This window comes from Ranitomeya imitator, chromosome 7, assembly GCF_032444005.1.
Source record: "Ranitomeya imitator isolate aRanImi1 chromosome 7, aRanImi1.pri, whole genome shotgun sequence".
NCBI lineage: Eukaryota > Metazoa > Chordata > Amphibia > Anura > Dendrobatidae > Ranitomeya > Ranitomeya imitator.
The window spans coordinates 41,001,037-41,025,288 of NC_091288.1; the positions used below are offsets into that span (position 1 = coordinate 41,001,037).

At 46.1% G+C, this 24,252-nt stretch overlaps 1 protein-coding gene across 2 annotated transcripts in view; it reads left to right on the forward strand.

Annotated features, from left to right (window-relative positions):
- The window catches only part of UBR3 (ubiquitin protein ligase E3 component n-recognin 3), a 171,625-nt gene that overhangs the window by 46,427 nt on the left and 100,946 nt on the right, over window positions 1-24,252 (forward strand). For both annotated transcript variants that reach the window (XM_069733106.1, XM_069733107.1), the window contains exons 11-17: window positions 5,570-5,656; window positions 8,160-8,225; window positions 14,430-14,519; window positions 15,127-15,255; window positions 15,349-15,401; window positions 18,140-18,273; window positions 20,780-20,865. In XM_069733106.1, the coding sequence (XP_069589207.1) occupies window positions 5,570-5,656; window positions 8,160-8,225; window positions 14,430-14,519; window positions 15,127-15,255; window positions 15,349-15,401; window positions 18,140-18,273; window positions 20,780-20,865 (645 nt within the window). The remainder of the gene's footprint in view (window positions 1-5,569; window positions 5,657-8,159; window positions 8,226-14,429; window positions 14,520-15,126; window positions 15,256-15,348; window positions 15,402-18,139; window positions 18,274-20,779; window positions 20,866-24,252) is intronic.

Sequence of the window (24,252 nt, forward strand, 5' to 3'; positions counted from 1 at the left end):
CTGCTGCATTTCCTACCCTAGGATTATACTCGAGTCAATAAGTTTTCCCAGTTTTTTGTGACAAAATTAGGGGGATCGGCTTATACTCGGTGTCATGATATGTACTTTTGCCCTGTCCTGTATTTGAATAATATGCCATTTGATGTATGTAACTGTTCTCTGGTGTCTATTAGCTGTAATTCATGTATTTTCTTGGCTGGGAGTTCACCTGTAACAATATGTCTCCTTCCCCCAATACTTATTATTATTATATTATTATTATTATACGTTTTTATAGCGCCATTTATTCCATGGCGCTTTACATGTGAATACGAGGCAAATATAGACAAATACAATACTTGCAGCCCTAAGCTCTAATGTAATTAAGCTTTGTCAACATCACTAGTGGAGGAATAGCCATTCTTCTTCACAGCAGGTGGCTAGTCAAATGTACATATTACATAGACTGCCTGGAGCCCACCAGTCTAGAATCTTCTGGTGGACCCAACCATTGAATAGAAGGTGTGACCCCTACTACCCCTTCATGGGCGGATCCCAGGAGCTCAGACAATCCATTCTTATTTTGAGATCAGATGTGAGTTGATCCTTGAAGGAGAAGGAGTGGGGATTCTTAGCTGAGGCAAGACCCCATGTCCATCTGGGACTGCGGAAGCGAACGGGGCGAGACTTGAGCTGAGGACATATCTCGTCGTTCGTGAGATTGTTTTGGGATCCCTTGGACTAATTGTGGACTATTGCTTTGTTACCTGGCACAAGGATTATCGGGAGGTGCCCCTGAACCTGTTCCATTGGACTAATTGTGGATTCTGTAGATCTACCTGCATGTGTTGTTCCAGCGTTCTTGATAATAAATCTGTTGAATCATCCCTCGGCCTGTTGTCCCTTCTTGCTCTGCCGTACACCCCGTCACATTCAGGTCGGCTTATACTCGAGTATATACGGTATATATAAAGGTACCGTCACACTCAGCGACGCTGCAGCGATATAGACAACGAGCCGACCTAAACTAGATCGCTGGATCGTCGCTGTTTAGGTCGCTGTAGAGACGTCAAACACAACAACTCCAGAACGATGCAGGAGCGATCCAGTGACGTAACGGTGACTCACTTCTCGTTCTCGCTGGTTGTTAGCTCCATGTCAAACAGCCGGAGTGTACCGATCCGACACACATCTAGGGGCCCTATGCTCGTTGCTGGCGTCGTTGCTTTTGATGCCAAACATGACGATACACGCCGACCTGGCGACGAAATAAAGTTCTGGACTTCTAGCTCCGACCAGCGATGGCACAGCGGGATCCAGATGCGTGTCAAACACAACGGGATCACTATCCAGGACGCTGCAACGTCACGGATTGTTGTCGTTCTCTTTGCAAAGTTGCTGAGTGTGACGGTACCTTAAGTCTTACGTTGTGAACCCTTTCATTATGGACCCCTGCCTCAGTCTGACCACCAGTCCAGTACATGCTCTCCTGTGTAAACAGGATGTCAATCTCTGACTTCCTGTGAACTACAGATTGTCATAATCAATCAGATAATCAGATTGTCATTAATCAAATCCTTCCTGGCCGCTCTCAGACATTTCCCTTCTCTACCTAGTTGCCCTCTTTTGTTCCATTACCCTGTCGCCTCATTGGGGGACCCAGGACATGGGTGTTATGCTGCTGTCCACTAGGAGGCGACACTATGCATAATCTGAAAAAGATTAACCGTGGCTCCTCCTCACCCCTTGACGGCGTTAGCCTTCTCCAGTTTTGCTTAGTGTCGCATAGGAGGCACACCTAAGATTTTTTTTTTACTCCGCTTTTTTCCGACGGATTACAGATGAAGAAAAGTGGGTCTCCTGTGAGACTCCCGGCATGGCTCCTTCCTCGGCCCCCTATTACGTGGTGCCCGGTTGAAGTCGAGATGGCTATTCCCTATGTCGCTCCTCTTTTGTTCCTTTTTGTCCCCATTTACTTGAAGATATAATTTCTGGTTTGTATAAGAGCAGTGATTAAAAACATCCCACCGGCTCACGCAGTCTGTAACATCTGTGAGTGCTGTCTGCAAATTCTACAATGTAAGTCAGAGAAACAGTTCTAGCCAGGAGAAACCTATCACACTCAGGAGGCAGGGGAGACGAACTGATGCTGCGTCACGTAGGATACACTAAAGCTCTGCAGTGTGAGTCTATGGACAGCAGATCTTTGTCACTGACCTATCATTTGCTGCCGTAAGATATGTCGCAGAGCAAGTGCAGTTTGACTTCCTCTGCAAAGTCAGAGGTAATAAAGGATACTCTAGAGTTTGTTAGGGAAGCCATATTAGAAGGGATGAAGCATTCTACATGGCAGTCAGCGGAAAAATGGCACTTCTAGTATACATGAAAAAGACCTATATTGGGATGTCATGTATCGCTCTGCACAATTTCTCAATTGATTTGTTAAGGATGCTGGTGAATTTAGTCTTTTTGTCCTCTAAAACAGACACACGGAAATGCACAAGAGCCTCTTTATTATTCTTTACTCCTTTCCTGACCTCTGCTGTACATGTATGGTGCATGTTGGACTCAGGTGCTTGGAGTAGGCCCAGGAGCTGAGCCAGCTCTCTATACCAAGCAGTTCCAGCGGTGTTACACAGCTGTCCTCTGTCTGCAAAAGCAACGATCGGAGCCAAGGTTGCCAACAGTCCAGTTATTCCAGGAAAGTCTTTAAAAATAGGGCATGCTTCCCCCCCTGTCTGTAAAAAAAAAAAAAACTTTGTTGCATCAATAATTTTTTGGCAACTTGAGAAGCTTGTTAAGATTTTATTAGGACTGTAATCATCATTATCATTTTACAGTGAGTGCAGCTGATGTCGTCTTATCAGAATTATTGGTTGCAGACCGGCTTGGACTGGCCCTCAGGGAAACAGGAAAATTCTCCAGTGGGCCCCTAAAGCCTCTTTCACACTTCCGCCTTTCGGCTCCTGTCACAATCCGTCGATTTTTTTTTTTTTTAATTTTTTTTTTTTTTTTTGAGAATGCAGGATCCTGCATTTTTCCATAGACTTGTATTAGTGACGGATGGTCATCTGTTTCATCCGTCGTGCACTGGATCCTGCGTAAAAAAACGGTCCGTCGGGCAGAGAAAACGTTCAGAGGAACGTTTTTTCTCTATCGCCTCTCATTGGGGGACACAGGAACCATGGGGTGTAGGAGGCTGACACTATGCACAAAAAAAGTGAGCTCCTCCTCTGCAGTGTACACCCCACCGACTGGCATTATACACTTCAGTTTAGCTTAGTGTCAGTAGGAGGTGGGCACGGGTCTTTCATTAGACCCTTATCTACCTCAATGTGCGTCGTTTTCTTTTAGGTTCTCCCGAGGGATACAGGGTGAACAGTCACACCTGTAGTCCCACTATGCGGACTATGAGTACGGCGTGTACTGCCACCCCGTATCCTCATAGATCCCTCTCCAGGACCAAGATCCTAGCACACAAGCATGCTCAGAAGTCCAGGCCACTTCTTTGTGCAGAATCGCAGCGATTCTGCACCCATAGAAATGCATTGATCCGCTTACTTCCCGCATGGGGCTGTGCCCACCATGCGGGAAGTAATGCGGATAATGTGCGGGTTATACCCGGGGTGGAGGAGAGGAGACTCTCCTCCAGGCCCCGGGAACCATATTTGTATTAAAAAAAAAAGAATAAAAATAAAAAATCATGATATACTCACCTCTGAAGTCTTGGCGCTGCACGCGGCCGTCCGGTCTCAGGTTTGCTATGCGACCAGGACCTTCGGTGACGTCGCGGTCACATGACCGTGACGTCACCGAAGGTCCTGGTTGCACAGCATCTTTGGAACCGGACCGCCGCCTGCAGCGCCGAGGAGATCGGGACGTCAGAGGGTGAGTATACCATGATTTTATTATTTTTAACACTACTATTGATGCTGCATATTGCTGCATATGCATCATCAATAGTAGGGGTAAAATCCCGCAGCGGAACCCGCAGGACAAACCGCGATAAATCTGCAGGGATAACCACAGCGGGTTTGCCCTGCAGATTTATCAAAATGCGCTGTGGGAGAACCCGCAGGATAAAGAGGAACGTGTGAATGTGGCCTTACAGTTCTCATGTTTGTGGTTATGTTTCAACCTTGTTGTTTATCTCCTACTGCTTTCTCACTAACTGAAGAGTATAATGCCAGTCGGTGGGGTGTACACTGCAGAGGAGGAGCTAACTTTTTTGTGCAAAGTGTCAGCCTCCTAGTGGCAGCAGCATACACCCCATGGTTCCTGGGTCCCCTAATGGAGGCTCCGAGAAACAGATTTTACGGCAAGCAACCAAAAATCCTGTTTTCTGCATGTCGGAAAATTGGTCAGCGATGCATCCTGCGCTGCCCGTCACTGGCTACAATGGTAGCCTATAGGCGCAGGATGCGTCGCTGCCTGTGAAAAGCAGGAATCCAGCGATGGGTCCCGTGTTTTCAAACTGAGCATGCGTGGAAGAATTTCCCTTCAGGGAAATTCTCTCTCGCTTGCTCCCTCTCTCTTTTTACTATTGATGCTGCCTATGCAGCATCAATACTAACAAGATATAATGTTAAAAATAATAATAAAAAAATTAAAAATCGCAGTATTCTCACCTACTGGCGTTCCCGCGCAGCGTCACCGATGCTCCCGGCAGCTACGCCTCCCCAGCTAGCGTTCCTAGTAATACATTGTGAAATCTCACGAGATTTCGCAATGTATTACTAGCAGCGCTAGCTGGCAGAAGCATCGCTGCCCGGTAACACCGGTAGGTGAGAATACTGCGATTTTCTTTATTATTTTTTTTAACCTGGTTTGTGTTGTGTATGCGAAAGAAAGACGGGCCCAGTGCACACGTTTTCCACATCCGTCATTTCAACGTCTTGACGGATCCTGTGCAGATTTGGAAGACGGAAGTGTGAAAGAAGCCTAAGCAAGAGCAAGCCACTTCCCTCCCAACACAAGCAGTAGTTGGCCAATACATTAATTCACTGTGTACAGACAAAAGCAGGATCTCCTCATTCATTCAGCAAACTACTTGGTTTGCTTTTATATAGGAGAAGCAAATTTGTGAAAGACGGTAATATAATATTTGCATGAAGCTAAATAGAGCGGCACCCCCCCAGAGTCAATGTTACTGGTGGGCCTTTGCAACCCAAGTTTGACACCAGATGAAGACTTGTATCACCAATAATCATGGCGATTTATTATGGTTTTCGAATGTGTCTGTAAAAAATATTGTCTGTCTGTGATTGTGATGAGCCGTCCAGAAAAAAAATTAAGTTGGCAACCATGATCTCTGCTTTTAACCCTTTAAGTGCCGTTGTCAATCCCTGACAGTGGCATTTAAGGTGTGTTCTGCCACTCTAGATGCCCATCGTCTTCCCCTTTTGAGGTGATCGTAGGGTGCCGATGGGCTGAGAGCCAACATGACAGCCATATTGGTACTTCTGTGAAGACCGCTGGTGGCTGGACCTTATAGAAGACCATAATTTTAGCTATATACTGTAATACATGTATGTATATTATATTGTGTGTATGTTACTTGCATGTCTTTTATTGCGTTTTTTCCTTGTAGGAGACTCGGGAGTACACGAGGAATGTTGTCCGGTATTGCCTTGAAGCACTTCAGGATTGGTTTGATGCCATAAACTTTGTGGATGAGGTAGGTTTGGCGTGTAGGATAATTTTGTGTTTACCGCTATCCTGTGTGAGATTTCATGAACTCTTAGATTTCCTTGTTCTAAATTTTTCGTTTTCTAAGGCCTCATTCAGACATAAGTGGTTTTTCTTGTGTGCATGGACTTGTATTGGTATTTTTTGTTCTCTGACTCAGGTGAAAAGTGGACATGTCACCGTGATTTTTTTGGGGGGGCAGATGCATGATCCACAAAACAAAATTAAACATTGTGACCAGCCCCATAGACTATAATGGTACGTGTTCTATCGGTGAAAAACGGATATAATGTGTGCATGAAGAACGATCGTCTGAATGAGGCCTTAGCTTTTTGTATTTGTACAGTGCTCATCCTACTTATTGCTCATTTTGTTAAAACCAGCTTGTTAATTTTGCTTACAAAGGCTGTATTGACAATTGAAGAAATATTACAATTATTAAAGAATTATACATTGTCTGTAGGAAAAAATGTCATGGGGGAATGACCTGTGCAATACTTTTTTGGCATCAACAAGTTGCAAAATTTGGGGTATTGGCTCAAATATGTTTGCATTTATATTCTTAAAAAAAAAAAAAAGCTGCTTTCTGGGATAAAGATGGATGTGGATGCATAGGACTAATACATATATAAGTGATTACTGCAACTAAAGTATTGCGATATTAAAGCCCTGAATCTTTGCCTTTAACTGATATCATGACAAAATTGTAGGTGCAGCACTGTGTCAAGGATTAGCATTGAAGGTTTATCTTCCTGTTCCTATTCGGTAGATTTACTAATTGTGAAATTTTTAGACTGTCTAAACATTTTCCGGGAAATATAATATGCAAATTGCCTCTTCTGAGAAAAAGAGGACTTAACTCTATAGCGCCACCTGTTGGAAGTAGCGATCCTACAAGTCACAATCAACTCTTTAACGAGTCGTGCGATGTGACTTAGGATAAAAGCCAAATCAGTATCTCAATTCGCAGACACGGTGTTTCGAGCTGTTGGCGAATTGAGATACTGATTTGGCTTTTATCCTAAGTCATATTGCACGACTCGTTAAAGAGTTGATTGTGACTTGTAGGATCGCTACTTCCAACAGGTGGCGCTATAGAGTTAAGTCCTCTTTTTCTCAGAAGAGGCAATTTGCATATAAAAATTTTCCACAATTTTCCAAGAGGCTTGTTCTGATTGATAAATCTTGTGCATCTTTTGACTCTCCAAAACAAAACGTCTTGTGCTGAAAGGAGTTCTTACGGTGTTTTTTTTTTTTTTTCTGCAGGCAAACTTGCTCCCTTGACAGTGCTTACAAAAAGCTGGGGGTTTTTTTTGCTTTTTTTTTTTTTTGTTTTGTTGTTCTTGTTTACATGTATGCTTTGTCTACTCCTACATGCAAAAACGACACAACTGGCATTCTACAGATTAAATAAATGCAGCTTTTCAATTCTGTTAAGAAAAAAAAAAAACAAGCAGGTGCATGAGATTTCTGAATCTCGTAGCATTTGATGCTGTAAAAAGCAGTTTTTAATTTGCATTAAAAAAAAGCTGAAAAAAAGCGGAAAAAAACACAACGTGTGGGCATAGCCTTGGGGAATGGTGGTAGGAAAACTGTGTAAGTGGCGTCAGGAGGAAAGATATAATTTCTGCTTCGTATAAGAGCAGTGATAAATATACAGTGTCTCACACTGTCTTTAATATCTGTGAGCGCTGTCCTCAGATTCTCCATAGTAGGTATATGAGAAGCTGCTCCAGCCTGGAGAAACCTATCACACGCAGGAGGCAGGAGTGTGTGCAGCCCCCAGTCAGTACAGAATGTGCTGCAAGAACTTGTCTTCTTGTTATCACTCCTCTCACTAGCCCAAGATGATTTGTCACAGTAAACAGGTTGAGCAGTTACACATCTCATCACCACCTGCACATAACAGAGTTTTGTCAATTTTGTGACTGGCATCTGGATTGCAGATAGTTATGGTTCCAGGCTTGTGAATATGTAGGCAGAAGCGGACAGGTTGTCCCACAATGGACACTTAACACTTGTCCACAGAATAGGATGAAATATTTGAATGGAGGCGATGGTAGCGCCAATGCGCCCTGTATCTGTGGAAGGGATGGAGACCGCTGACAACAGCGTTTTTTTGTTTCCATTGATCCTATAGGTGTTGACTGGAGTGTCGCAGAGTATGCTCAATCACCGCCATGTGCACACTGAAGGGTTTTTTCCAGATGCAGCGACCCTTTCTGCACTGTGTGTGATTTTGAACTAGCCCAATTCAGATATTTCAGTTGGCCATGGGTTATCCTACAAATAGTGCTTGGTTTCTCTTGTTTAAGGCACAGATGTAGCTAGAAATGTACGTTTGATTTTTTTTTTTTTCCTCAAATAAATCTTTTGTGACTGTGCCGAAGTTCGTGTTCTGAGATTGTAGAGCTCACTGCTATTTTCATACGTTATGCACAGTTGTAACTTTCTGCATTTATAAATTAATAAAATTGTTCTTCTTTCCCCAGCCTGCTCCGAATCAGGTTACCTTCCATTTGCCTCTGCATCGCTACTACGCCATGTTTTTAAGCAAGGTACGTACGTTGTTGGCAGTGTGTATTCTTGGAGCACTTTTTCTGCTTGCAGAAAGTTGTTGGCCACAACTCTACTCTAGATCTTTTCTTTTTCCTTTGCCCAGTGATTTATAAGAACGTTTGATGGTCAGCAATATTATTATTTTATATAATGTTACATCATTCAAATCAGTAGGAGGTGGATTTGTAGTACCCTGCCGCTGCCACGATTAGAAGATAGAACGACTCCACAATCGAGCATTCTCGGGCAGCGGCTTCCGACACAGCACACCCCTACTACAAGCTGGGCCTCATGCAAAGCTGCAGCCATTATTATACTTATCTGGTCTTTAGTGGGCAACCATTTTATTACTGAACCAATGCACAATGCAGTCAGTTGGGTAACATTCTCCTGGCATTTGCCAAGCCCAGGTTATTCCATCAGATGCAGATAGAGAAGTGTGATCCCTCACTGCACAAAACACGTTTCCTCCAGAGTCCAGTGGTGGCGTCTTTACACCACTCCATCCAACACTCTGCATTGTGCTTGGTGATGTACGGCTGCATGGCCATAAAGCTCCAGGCAGGGGTGTGCAGTTTTTACGCTGATATTAATACCAGAGGAGGTCAGGTATTGGAGGAAGCAGAGCGTTGGTGACGTTTCTGCCCTCTGCTCCTCTGCCCTCGATGACCCCGCTCTGTAACGTTACGGGGTCCCCATTCTTGGCTGAGTTGCTGTGGTTCCTTCCACTTCTCAATAATGTCACGCACAGGTGATGGGGGAAGAAATGTCATGTCATGAATGGACTTGTTACATCAGTGGCTCTTTGTACAGGACCGCGCTGGTATCAGTGAGCTCCAAACCACCAGCCATTCCGTCACATGTTAGTAAATGTTGATGCCATGGCGGGGGGCCGGAGGTTAGACGCTGGGGGCCGGAGGGCCTGAATGAAGAACCCAAATTCGTTAATTAAGACACGTCTCTCTATACTTTGGTCCACCTAGTGTGTGTCATATGCACTCGGCAGCTTTAATGGCGGCGACTCTCCTGATGGACATCTTGGTGTCTCCTTCATTATTGTCCCAGAGATAAGAGGAGATTTCTCTAATGCAGTGTAACCATAATGCGGAGGAGTTCCTGTAGCATCAGTCAGGATCCTGCTTTCTTATTCCTATATTTATGTGACAGCCGTCTGGGTTTCTGTTGCATTGATGGATTTGGCTCCTTCGCTGTCTGATATTGATTTTCTGTGTCCATTCTCCTTTTTCTGAATGGACATCAAAGTAGTGAAGAGATATTAAATCTGCAGCTCTCGGTGGAGTTAAAGGGGTTGTCCACTACTTTCAATTAACCCCCCAATGTACCCCCCGGGGCCCTTAATGAATTTTGTAAATACTTTATGTTGCTGATACTGCCTGTGAGCGGCGCTATGCTGGCGGCTGAGTCCGGGTCACGTGACCCCCAGGCTGCCGCCGCCGCTAATTTCCGCTGACGTCACGTCAATTTCCAGACTATAGAAATTGATGTGACGTCATCAGCAGGCGTGACCCAGCCTCCACAGACAGCGGTCACTCATCAAGAGTGACTGGGCTGTGGGCGGTGCTGGGTTCAGCCTGCGGGGTTGTGCTGGGATCTGCTAGCGGGGCAGTCTGCTGGCTGTGTGGCCAATGCTGGGATCTGCTGGCGGGGCAGTCTGCTGGCTGTGTGGCCAATGCTGGGATCTGCTAGCGGGGCAGTCTGCTGGCTGTGTGGCCAATGCTGGGATCTGCTAGCGGGGCAGTCTGCTGGTTGTGCGGCCAATGCTGGGATCTGCGGGCGGGGCAGTCTGCTGGCTGTGCGGCCAATGCTGGGATCTGCTAGCGGGGCAGTCTGCTGGCTGTGTGGCCAATGCTGGGATCTGCTAGCGGGGCAGTCTGCTGGTTGTGCAGCCAATGCTGGGATCTGCTGGCGGGGCAGTCTGCTGGCTGTGTGGCCAATGCTGGGATCTGCTAGCGGGGCAGTCTGCTGGTTGTGCGGCCAATGCTGGGATCTGCGGGCGGGGCAGTCTGCTGGCTGTGCGGCCAATGCTGGGATCTGCGGGCGGGGCGGTCTGCTGGTTGTGCGGCCAATGCTGGGATCTGCTGGCGGGGCAGTCTGCTGGCTGTGCGGCCGATGCTGGGATCTGCGGGCGGGGCAGTCTGCTGGCTGTGCGGCCGATGCTGGGATCTGCGGGCGGGCGGTCTGCTGGCTGTGCGGCCAGGGCTGGGATCTGCGGGCGGGGCAGTCTGCTGGCTGTGCGGCCGATGCTGGGATCTGCTGGCGGGGCAGTCTGCTGGCTGTGCGGCCAATGCTGGGATCTGCGGGCGGGGCGGTCTGCTGGCTGTGTGGCCGATGCTGGGATCTGCGGGCGGGGCGGTCTGCTGGCTGTGCGGCCGATGCTGGGATCTGCGGGCGGGGCGGTCTGCTGGCTGTGCGGCCGATGCTGGGATCTGCGGGCGGGGCGGTCTGCTGGCTGTGCGGCCAATGCTGGGATCTGCGGGCGGGGCGGTCTGCTGGCTGTGCGGCCAGGGCTGGGATCTGCGGGCGGGGCGGTCTGCTGGCTGTGCGGCCAATGCTGGGATCTGCGGGCGGGGCGGTCTGCTGGCTGTGCGGCCGATGCTGGGATCTGCGGGCGGGGCAGTCTGCTGGCTGTGCGGCCGATGCTGGGATCTGCGGGCGGGGCAGTCTGCTGGCTGTGCGGCCGATGCTGGGATCTGCGGGCGGGGCGGTCTGCTGGCTGTGCGGCCGATGCTGGGATCTGCGGGCGGGGCGGTCTGCTGGCTGTGCTGGGATGTGCCTCACAGTGATGAGCAGTCCGACTCTTTTTGGTGATCCGGCTCTCATGGCTCCGCTCACCAAATAGAGCCGGCTCTTTCTGCTCGCAAAACGGCTCTTTTTGGATCCTAAATGGATCCCTATTGAATGTGTTCGGGCGCCCGAAACCCCGCCCACCTACCGCAGAAACTCCGCCCACTTCCTAGGAGCCCATTAAATTGAAGAGTGGGCAGAGTTTTGCACAGGTGGGCGGGGTTACGCATGCCGAAGTCCGGGATTTTACGCCCAGTGATAGCCATTCAGGGATTTTAGTGGCTCTCACTGGTGTGTTGGCTCCCATTGTTCACAGCAGGGAGTCGGCTCTTTGTGTCGGATCTTTCGCAAACGACACATCTGCCAGGATCTACGTGCGGGAGAGGGGGGGGGGTGGAGGGGGGTTCTGCGCTGTGGGTCTGCGGGCCACACTGAGATCTGCTGGCGGTGCGGTGGGGTCATTGGTGTGTGTGTCTCTGTGTGCAGGCATCATCCGATGGGACTACAAGTCCCATCGGGCTATGTCTGCTACAGTGACAGTGATTGACACATTAGCCAATGATGGGACAGTAGTGATTACATCATCTGGCTAATGTGTTGAATGCAAAAAAAAAAACATACACATATACAGACATACAAAATACATTACACACATACAGTACATACTACATTTAACATACACATAGACATACCGTATATACTCGAGTATACGCCGACCCGAGTATAAGCCGACCCCCCCTAATTTTGCCACAAAAAACTGGGAAAACTTATTGACTCGAGTATAAGCCTAGGGTGGAAAATGCAGCAGCTACCCGTGAATTTCAAAAATACAAATAGATGCTCCATACCGTTCATTATGGCCCCATAGCTGTGCCATATTGTGCTCTGCACCGTTCATTATTGCCCCATAGCTGTGCCATATAGTGCTCTGCACCGTTCATTATTGCCCCATAGATGCTCCATATATAGCTCTGCCATATAGTGCTCTGCACCGTTCATTATTGCCCCATAGATGCTCCTTACAAAGCTGTGCCATTGCTGCTGCTGCAATAATCAAAAAAAAAAATGCCATACTCACCTCTCTTGCTTGCAGCTCCTCAGCGTCCCGTCCCGGCGTCTCTCCACACTGACTGATCAGGCAGAGGGCGCTGCGCACACTATATGCGTCATTGCGCCCTCTGACCTGCACAGTCAGTGCGGAGAGACGCCGGGAAGACAGAGCGACGCCCGGCGTGTGGAACGTGGACAGGTGAATATGTAATACTTACCTGCTCCCGGCGTCCCGCTCCTTCCCCCGGACAGCTGGTCTTCGGTGCCGCAGCCTCTTCCTCTATCAGCGGTCACCATTACCGCTCATTAGAGAAATGAATATGCGGCAGGGGGAGCGCCGGGACTAGGTAAGTATGCCTCAGCGCCCTCTCCCCCTCACCCGCCGACCCTGCCGCCTACCGTGACTCGAGTATAAGCCGAGAGGGGCACTTTCAGCCCAAAAATTTGGGCTGCAAATCTCGGCTTATACTCGAGTACATACGGTACATTACACACATACAGTACATACAACATACAGTACACACATACAGTACACAGATACAGTACATACAACATACAGTACACACAGTACAGATACAGAACATACAGTACACAGATACAGGACATACAACATACAGTACACACAGTACACACATACATTATGCGACATGCACCATGCGACATGCATCATGCGACATGCACCATGCGACATAGTCCCATCGGGCACAGTGATTGACACATTAGCCAATGATGGGACAGTAGTAGTCACATCATCCGGCTAATGTGTTGAATGCAAAAAAAAAAAAACCCATACACATATACAGACATACAACACACATTACACACATACAGTACATACATACAACATACACATAGACATACATTACACACAGTACATACAACATACAGTACACAGATACAGTACATACAACATGCATACAGACATACATACATAGACATACATTACACACATACAGTACATACAACATACATACATACATACAGACATACATTACACACATATAGTACACAGATACAGTACATACAACATACATACAGACATACATTACACACATACAGTACATGCAACATACAGTACGCACATACAGTACGCACATACAGTACAGATACAGTACATACAACATACAGACATACATTACACACATACATTACACACATACAAAACATGCGACATGCACAATGCGACATGCACAATGCGACCTGCACCATACAACATGCACCATGCGACATGCACCATGCGACATGCACCATGCGACATGCAGCATGCGACATGCCACATACATAACATACATACAGTACATACATACAGTACATACTCACCATCACCTTGTCACTTTGATCCCCGAAGCCAGTGTCACCTGTAAAAAAAAATATTAAAATAATAAACAATATACTCCCTGATCCGCAGATATCCAATTAAAACGAGTGTCCCATGACGATCTCCCGTGGAGAGCAGCAGCATCAGCTGATGTGACTGCTCTCCAGGGACTCCAGGAATACAATGACGGAAAGTATCCTTCCACTATGTATTCCTCACAATGTATTCCTCCGCCCCTGTGAGAAATAGTCCCTACTCTCACTTGTGGCACTGCTGTGTGGGAAAATTCTCACTCAGCTTTGCCATAAAGTGAGAGCGTCTAAACTCGGGTAACCTCAGTGATGCACTGGAGGAGCCATTGTCTCCTGTCGGTGTGTCACTGGAGGTCCTAGAGAGCGGTGACTGTGATGTCACTGTTCTATAAGGGACATCGTCGTGGGACACTCATTATTAATTGGACTACGGCAGACAGGCAGTATATGGTTGGTTTATTTAATGTTTTTGCAGGCGATCAAGTATGGTAAGTAAGTATGGTGAAATTAAGAATATTAAAATACTTGTTTCTGCCTGTGTCTTTAATTTTTTTTTAAAACCCTTTCAGTACTATAGGATTAATAATGGATAGGCGTCTTATTGGCCAGTGCAATGCATCATGGAACTTGTAGTATTAGAGCACAATAAGTCAGGAGAAAGGAAGTTGTCGATTTACCCCATGAGAGCTGGATCCAGCACTGAAGATGTGCTGCTACAGCATGATAAAAAGTAATATTGCTAAAATAAACACAGTGGATGTTTTCAGTGGCATAAATAGCAAGATTTATGAAAAAAAAACAAGTTATAGTATTGGACAACTTCTTTAACACAATAGCAGCTACAGATGTGTTCTCAGTGATGGGTATGTGGAGGATGTGAGCCATGGCTCCTAGTAGGTCGGATTGATCATCTTACTAATAATGCACGTGCCGTCTTCTGTTATCTCCTATTAGTCACGCGAAGATAAAATTACTAATTTTTCTCTCTTCTTTGGCAGGCTGTGAAGTGTCAGGAGATAGATTTGGATTCTATTTTGCCCGACCAGGAAATGCTGATGAAGCTGATGGTCCACCCACTGTTAATCCAGGTACGGAGCCGGTGACGTGCGGGTGTCATGCTGCTTTCATGCGTCTCGTATTCATCACGGTGGTCATAGACATTTGCTGGCAGATCCCACAGGTTATATGGTAACCTGGTATCATCGGAGATGTAGAATGATGGCTGTTTAATTCTACGGAGTTTCAGAGAAAATTTGGCTTGGACATTTTGTTGGTAGACCATAGCTGGAGACTAGACTAGTCCGCCACAGTCACCGGCAGACGTCTCGCAGCGCTGCTCTAGGTGATTGACAGGTGTCTTTCATAGCGAGAGACCTGTCAATCATCTGAAGTGGCGCTGGGACTAGTCTGGTCTTATCCTTTGATCCCTGGCCAGATCTTCCAGGTATACTTTCTCTGAAACAACGGAGTATAGGCTCAGTTTCATACTACCTGTGGTTCCTTATTGATGTTGGTTTTTTTTCTATTTTTGTAAGAAGTTGCAAATTGTTCACAAGTGGAAGTTTGCCTATAAGATGTAGTACAAGCGGTAATAAATCCTAAAAATCTTGCTGTGTTTGTTCCATCACTTCACCTACGTTCTGTAGACACCGTCACAATTTCCAGTCATCCGATCTTGTCCTGGTTTTGTTCTAGGCCAGCCTGTCTGAAGTTCACAGCAATATGTGGGTACGAAATGGCCTTCAAATCAAAGGACAAGCGATGACCTATGTACAGTCACATTTCTGTAATTCCATGATTGACCCAGACATCTACCTGTTACAGGTGAGTTCTCAGTCACTTTCCCGTCCTGCTGTTCTGATACTTCTTTTACTACTGCAAAATTTCCCAATCCTCTTTCTTTTTTTTCTGATTCAGGTTTGTGCATCCAAACTAGACCCAGACTACTTTATTTCGTCAGTTTTTGAAAGGTAAGATTGTGAAATGGATCATGACATGCCACTTCTGAAAATGAAAAACATGTTTTTTCTCAAGAAACAATGCCACGCTTTTCTAAAAGTCGTGTCTAGCATTGCAGCATGGCGCCACTAGGGTATGTTCACACTCGGCTTTTTTCATATGAATTTTAGTGTAAAAAAAAGTGTTCTCCACATGAAATCTATTCCGAAAGCACCTCCAATGGATTTACATTGGAGATCTGCACTTCTGTTCATAATGCACTTTGTTCCCCCTTTTTTATGCTTTTTCAAAATACCATTTGCATAAGATTCCTAATGATTTTAAGGAGAATGCAAGTGTAGTGTTTTTTTCTTTTTGTACTGGAGGGGGAGGGGAGAAATGTCATTTGAAATCATGCTCCAAATTTGGGCACTAAATTTAATAGAAGCAAAAAAAAAATAAAAATACAAAAACACCCCATGCACAAAAAGCTTCACTCAACACCAAAAACACTGCAACAAAAACACAGGGAGGAAGCAGCCATGTTTTTCTCTACTTGGAGAACTCCTTTTATAGGAGTGTTCCCTTCAGAGTTTAAGGAAAAATCTTCCTCGTGAAAACATTATCTAAGAGCGGTCTGCGAACGTTTGTGCATGTATATATTCAATATTCGGTGTGACTGCCCTTTGCCTTTTTAAAACCACATCAATTCTTCTAGGTACACCCATTCTTCTAGGGCAGGACCACATTGTAGAGGGCCCCTGTGCAAATACTGCATATGGGCCCCTGTTAGCCCATCACTGAGCACCTAATTATCATCTCTAACAATCTACTATGAAGGTCACTAGCTGATGCCTTTCTCTATCGCTTCATTGGGGGACACAGGAAGCCATGGCTGTGGCTGCTGCCACTAGGAGACTGACAACTATATGAAAAAAAAAAATAGCTCCTCCGATTGGGTGGCTGCACAGGTTCCATCAATGGGCTGTATTTCTCAGCATTGGGGACACCATTAATCCTGACCGATTCCCCAGCTCATTTCATTAGAATACAGCTGTAAACTTACAAGGAGCCTCCACCATGCTTCACTGTTTCCTGCAGACACTCTCATTACTGAACCCATCTCCAGCCCTCTGAGGACAACCTGCAATCTCTTACAGCCATATATTTCACATTTTGATTCATCAGTCAAGAGCTCCTGCTGCCATTTTTTCTGCACCCTAGTTTGTGCTTTTGTGCATAATCGAGTCACTAGGCCTTGTTTTCATGTCAAAGCTGTGTTTGTTTATTTGCCACTTCTGGCCAGACTTGGCAATACATAAGGTGGGTGTAGCTGGGTATCACTGGTTGCTGCCAGGTCTGAACTGATGGCACTGCTGGACATCTTCCGATTTCGAAGTGAAGTAAGCGGGATGTGTCTTTCAACTGCTGTACTAAGATTCCTTGGCCAAACACTGTGTGTACTGTCCTCAACGTTGCCCATTTCTTGGTGCTTCATCAAAGAACTTGAGCAATGCATCATGAAAACTTGGCCTGCTTTGAAATCTTTTGCCTGGGAGACAGTTTGCTGATAGAGTATAACTACCTTGTTTCCTGTTGCTGTTCTTAGTCTTGCCATGGTGTAGTATGACTGATGACATGAAACGGTCTTCCACAACCTCACCTTTTGTAGCTGATTTTTTTTTTCCGTTCCTCACCCAGTTTTTGTACAATAAAATTAAATATGGCAGCACTCTGTAGAGCCAAAACTTGCAAACGTGGAGTATGAAAATTGAATTGCATTACTGCGCTAGAAATATGAAAAATTGAGAAGTATAGCGCATGAATTGGCCAATTCATGTGTACCTGGTAGCCACGATAAGGTATTTTTTGTTTACCAGGACCTATCATTGCAATCCTCACTTAAAATAATGTCTTCATCTGTATGGGAAACTGTGAGTCCCTCTCTTGGACTAAAAATCTACATCTCTGTGGAGGGGTAGGGTCCTGTCTTGATTAAAAACAGCTGAAGTTAAAATGCGGAGTGCTCAGTCGGAAGGCTAATGAATACAAATATCAAAAAACTGACCGTCACATCCAAACATAGACTAAATGTGAGCAGGTGCTGAACCTAGAGTCACCAACTCGTATACAATAAAATAAGGCACCCAGTTTTAATCCTTCTACACCAGGGGTGTCAAACTGCATTCCTCGAGGGCTGCAAACAGGTCAAGTTTTCAGGATTTCCTTGTACTGCACAGGTGATAATTTAATCACCTACACAAATAATGAGTTGGTGATTAAATTATCACCTGTGCAGTACAAGGAAATCCTGAAAACATGACCTGTTTGCAGCCATCGAGGAATGCAGTTTGACACCCCTGTTCTTACACAGTTGTTTGTGTCAGTCACGTTTGGTATAATATACATCTGACCATAATCCTACAAAATCCCTGACATTGTGCAAGTTTAGCTAGAAGAAGTGATGCTATTTTGAAGGCAAAGACCGGTCACCAAATATGGATTTTATTTTCATTTCGATTTCTCTTTAGTTCATTCTATATTTGCATTTTGTTAATTGATAAAATATAAACCATTAACACTTCTACTTTTGAGAGCATTCTTGCATTGCAGCATTTTTTCCACAGTTGCTGAGAACTTTTGCCCATTATTGTATGTGAATATATCATTATTTTTAGCCCAATTTCTAACCTAACTTGTAAATTTGTACAATTCTTGTTTCGATTGAATTTATTGCCGTCCGTTTCAAACGTCTCCCTTTTTCTCTAAGGTTCAAGGTTGTGGACCTTTTAACAATGGCCTCCCAACACCAGAACTTAGTCCTTGAGTCCGATCATGAAAGGTCGATGCTTGAAGGAGCGCTGACATTTCTGGTTATCCTGTTAAGTCTCCGCTTACATTTGGGTAAGTTGAGCTGGAAACATTTAGACTTTTAGACCTTCTAACCGCTTACTACTACCTTTTAACATGTTAGTTTCTTAAAAGGATTGTCCATGATTAGAAAAACATGGCTGCTTTCTTCCAGAAACGGTGTCATACCTATTCACGGTCAGCTCGGCCACGTTCACTCCATTCGTCCTGCAGTGAGAAGTTTGATTACAGCGGCGGTCTTCCATTCTCTTTGCAGTTCCATTTTGTCTTGTGCGTTGGCAGGAAAATTGGAGCGCCACACTTTGCGTCATGCGGTCTTTAAAAGGAATCGTCAGCTGATTGATTCTGCCCAAACTTTGGACCGCATCAATAAGAGCTTGGCTCCATGATTGCAGCCTGGTATATTTTCGTTTGCAATGCTCCAGCGTTTCAGAGAAAGTATACTTCGAAGATCCAGCCGGGGACCATAGCCAGAGACGAGAATAGTCTGACTGTGCCCCTGGCCGGCTCTTCCCAGCGCCGCTGTAGGTGATTGACAGGTCTGTAGTTTGTGTGCACACGGAGATACCTGCCAATTTCTCGCAGCGGTGTTCTACATATATTTTCTCTCTGACGTTACGGTATTTCAGAGAAAGTATACTTTAAAGATCCAGCCGGGGATCATAGCCAGAGACCAGACTTGTCCGGCTCTGCCCAGCGCCCCTCCCTGTAAGTAAAAGCTGCATAAAGTAGGGCTGTACTTTTTTTTTTTTTGTATTATGTTAGGATGCCTTTATTTCACACTTACAAGTTAGACTGGCTCAAGGTTAAATATTATATGTTACTAGGTGTTTCCAGCCAGCTAACGCTTGGCACGCTCATTGCTATCCAACATTCAATAGCGCTTCCGCAGGTGGTAAATTAACGTGTGGTAATGTGTGGGGACAGAGCTTTGTGTGGTAGTGTGTGAGGACGGAGCCTCATGTGGTAATGTGTGGGGACGCAGCCTCATGTGGTAATGTTGGGGGAGGGAGCCTCGTGTGGTAATGTGTTTGGGGATAGAGCCTCGTGTGGTAATGTGTGAGGACGGAGCATCGTGTGGTAATGTGTGGGGACGGAGCCTCGTGTGGTAATGTGTGGGGACGGAGCCTCGTGTGGTAATGTGGGGGGACGGAGCCTCGTGTGGTAATGTGTTTGGGGATAGAGCCTCGTGTGGTAATGTGTTTGGGGATAGAGCCTCGTGTGGTAATGTGTGAGGACGGAGCCTCATGTGGTAATGTGGGGGGAGGGAGCCTCGTGTGGTAATGTGTGGGGATGGAGCCTCGTATGGTAATGTGTGAGGACTGAGATAAGCAGGTTTTTGAAAAAATGAAACGTTAAAACGTAACCTTTACTCTGTTACTAGATAAAAAGTGATATAAACAAATAGTGCCACTAAGGTGCTGGTGCTGACACATACACAAACAGAAACGAACAACCCATAAAATATCTCACTGCCTCGGATCACTCCAAAGGGCCCTTATCTATTAACAGAGTAAAGGTTACGTTTTAACGTTAAATTTTTTCAAAAACCTGCTTATCTCAGTACTTGTTTCTTCGGTTTTTGACCCATTTGTTCTAAGCCAGGCTAGTTTAAGTTAATGTGTGAGGACGGAGCCTCGTGTAGTAATGTGTTGGGATGGAGCCTCGTGTGGTAATGTGTGGGGACGGAGCCTCGTATGGTAATGTGTGAGGACAGAGCCTCGTGTGGTAATGTGTTGGGATGGAGCCTCGTGTGGTAATGTGTGGGGATGGAGCCTCGTGTGGTAATGTGTGGGGATGGAGCCTCGTGTAGTAATGTGTTGGGATGGAGCCTCGTGTAGTAATGTGTTGGGATGGAGCCTCGTGTGGTAATGTGTGGGGACGGAGCCTCGTATGGTAGTGTGAGGACAGAGCCTCGTGTGGTAATGTGTTGGGATGGAGCCTCGTGTGGTAATGTGTTGGGATGGAGCCTCGTGTGGTAATGTGTGGGGATGGAGCCTCGTGTGGTAATGTGGGGGGGCGGCATTATGTGTGGTAATGTGGTGGGGGGGTGGGATTATATGTGGTAATGTGGTGGGGGGCGGGATTATGTGTGGTGGGGGGTGGGATTATGTGTGGTAATGTGGGAAGCGGGATTATGTGTGGTGATGTGGTGGGGGCGGGATTGTGTGATGTGGTGGGGGGCAGGATTGTGTGTGATAATGTGGGGGGTGGGATTATATGTGGTGTGGGCGGGATTATGTGTGGTGATGTGGTGGGGGGATTATGTGTGGTAATGTGGTGGGGGCGGGATTATGTGTGGTGATGTGGGGGGGTGGGATTATGTGTGGTGGGGGGGCGGAGCTACTGTGCAGGGAACGGGATTGTGTTGTAATGGGGTAGCGGGCAGGATTATGTGGTGATGTGGTGGGGGGCGGAGCTACTGTGCAGGGGGCGGGATTAGCGAGTTATCACGATGCTATATATATATATATATATATATATATAGATATAGATTAGGTCCTAACTTAACCTTACCCTTTTGTGTTTCTGCGTTTAGGAATGACTGACGACGAGATCCTCCGGGCAGAGATGATCGCACAGTTATGTATGAATGACCGCACTCACAGCTCGCTGCTCGATCTTATATCCTTTCACACTGGGCACTGGATTTGTCTGAGTTTATCGTTTCTCTTAGCTTTTAGGAGATAAGTTACTTGCTGTAGCTCACAATATCTTTTGGTTAATCTGATGCGTCCCATTTTTGATAAAAGTTTGTATTTTTATTGCAGTCAGCTTTAAAAAAACAACAAAAAAACTTATAATTTATTAAGATAAGTGACATTTAGGTTTTTAGAATTAAAAATTGCTATTGATATCTTCTGAATTGAATTTGCGTCAGTTTCTTGACAAAATCTCCTCTTAAGATAATTGTAGTACATTTTTGGGAGTTATGATTTGGGGAGTTACTAAGGGCGTTGTCTAGTACTTTTATATTGAAGGCCAATCCTTAAAGTGAACCTGTCAGCAGGATTGTGCTCAGTAATCTACAGACAGTGTCAGGTTGGCGCCGTTATGCTGATTACAATGATACCTGGTGATGAAATCCGTCTTGTGGTTGTTGTTTAATCTTTATTTTCAGTTTTGAGTTAATGATATGCTCGTGCCCTGGGGCGGCCTGTGGGGGTCTGCATGTGGTGCTTTGATTAGGTATTCACCAGTATGGCTTCTGACAGGTCACTGATCCCTCCTGACCTGCCCCCCTATTTTATATTCTAAATATAATATCTATTGAGAAAAAAAAAATACACATTCATCAGGCACCGACGCTGCAGCATGATTGCATCTATAAAATGCATTTAACTATTTTATTTAGTGATATACATTTATTTATTTTTTTCAATGGAGCCGGCCACACCTGCACAGTAGCAGCTATCGGCGATCTCTAGATGCTACTGCTCGGGCGCGGCCGGCGCCATCATGGTGGATACATTTTTTTTTTTTTCCTCTAGCAAAATGGCACTGGCGGCACCTACCTGCTGAATGTGATTTTTTTTTTTTTTTTTAACTTCAATATGTATTTTATTCATTATGTAAACTAAAAATAAAGATTTCACAACAACCACAAGACGGATTCCATCACCAGGTATCATTGTAATCAGTGTAACACACACCGACCTGACACTGTCTGTAGGTTACTGAGCACAATCCTGCTGACAGGTTCCCTTTAAGGTAGTTCAGCAATATTAGATAGTGGGGATGCAATTGCCGGCCCTCACAACCATCAGCTGCTCCTGATGTGTTCAGTTGTAGAACAGCCCCCTATATAGTGGTTGATGCAGGTGCTGCAGATTCACCCATAGAGGCAATTTTGCAATACCCGCCCGTAGCCACTATACAGTTGATGGCGCTGTGGAGCTCCGCACCTCATCACATCGGGGCAGCACCTGGAACAGCTGATCTGCGGCGGTACCAGGGGTTACACCCCCACCTATCTAATATATTGTTAGGTCATCAATATTAAAGTACTGAAAAACCCCTTTAATTTGAATGCCACATCACAGTGCAACACTGGCAGGAGGTACCTGACTGCGTCTACCAGCGATTGGAGAATTTTATGTAGGTTATAGCTACCCTGTTTCCCCAAAAGTAGGACCCCCCCGAAAGTAAGACAGGGTGGGGGTTTCGGGGGGGTCCTCCAATGTAAGGCCTCCCCCGAATGTAAGGCAGGGTTGGGGGGGCCGCTGTGAAATGTAAGGCCCTTACCTTTGGGCCGCCGCTGTCCCCCATTGGGTCCCCAGGCTCCAGAGGTGTCCTCAGGTGCAGCTGGGCGGGTCCAGTGCTCATGGGGTTAACTCGCCGTGTTAACCCCGCAATCCGCCCAGCTCAACAGCTCATTGGCCGCCCCTGCTCCCCACGTCACCGCCGGCCCCCGGCTCGAGCGCTGATTGGCCAATCAGCTCGAGTGCTGATTGGCCCAGCAGCTCGAGCTGTAATTGGCCGCCCCAGCCCCACGTCACCGCTATGGGTATTTTATTTTATTTATTTTTTTAAAGGGAACTTGTTATATTGCACTTGCCGGCTGCATATTATAGAGTAGGTGCTGGACAGAGTAATATATGGACTTGTGTGAAAAGATTTAGTATAAATTGCCATAAAGAGACCAGTGATTGACAGCTATTTCTGTGTACATTTATACAGGGATTGCTGACAGTCACTGATTAGGACCGCCCACTGGACTCCTACAAAAAGTAGGACCACCCAGTGGACTCCTATAAAAAGTAGGACTGCCCACTGGACTCCTATAAAAAGTAGGACCACCCACTGGACTCCTATAAAAAGTAGGTCTGCCCACTGGACTCCTATAAAAAGTAGGTCCGCCCACTGGACTCCTATGGAAAGTAGGACCACCCACTGGACTCCTATAAAAAGTAGGACCGCCCACTGGACTCCTATAAAAAGTAGGTCCGCCCACTGGACTCCTATGAAAGTAGGACCCCCCAGTGGACTCCTATAAAAAAAATAGGACCCCCAGTGGACTCCTATAAAAAAGTAGGACTGCCCACTGGACTCCTATAAAAAGTAGGACTGCCCACTGGACTCCTATAAAAAAGTAGGACTGCCCACTGGACTCCTATAAAAAAGTAGGACTGCCCACTGGACTCCTATAAAAAGTAGGACTGCCCACTGGACTCCTATAAAAAGTAGGACTGCCCACTGGACTCCTATAAAAAGTAGGACTGCCCACTGGACTCCTATAAAAAGTAGGACTGCCCACTGGACTCCTATATAAAGTAGGACTGCCCACTGGACTCCTATATAAAGTAGGACTGCCCACTGGACTCCTATAAAAAGTAGGACTGCCCACTGGACTCCTATAAAAAGTAGGACTGCCCACTGGACTCCTATAAAAAGTAGGACTGCCCACTGGGCTCCTATAAAAAGTAGGACTGCCCACTGGGCTCCTATAAAAAGTAGGACTGCCCACTGGGCTCCTATAAAAAGTAGGACTGCCCACTGGGCTCCTATAAAAAGTAGGACTGCCCACTGGGCTCCTATAAAAAGTAGGACTGCCCACTGGGCTCCTATAAAAAGTAGGACTGCCCACTGGGCTCCTATAAAAAGTAGGACTGCCCACTGGGCTCCTATAAAAAGTAGGACTGCCCACTGGGCTCCTATAAAAAGTAGGACTGCCCACTGGACTCCTATAAAAAGTAGGACTGCCCACTGGACTCCTATAAAAAGTAGGACTGCCCACTGGACTCCTATAAAAAGTAGGACTGCCCACTGGACTCCTATAAAAAGTAGGACTGCCCACTGGACTCCTATAAAAAGTAGGACTGCCCACTGGACTCCTATAAAAAGTAGGACTGCCCACTGGACTCCTATAAAAAGTAGGACTGCCCACTGGACTCCTATAAAAAGTAGGACTGCCCACTGGACTCCTATAAAAAGTAGGACTGCCCACTGGACTCCTATAAAAAGTAGGACTGCCCACTGGACTCCTATAAAAAGTAGGACCGCCCACTGGAC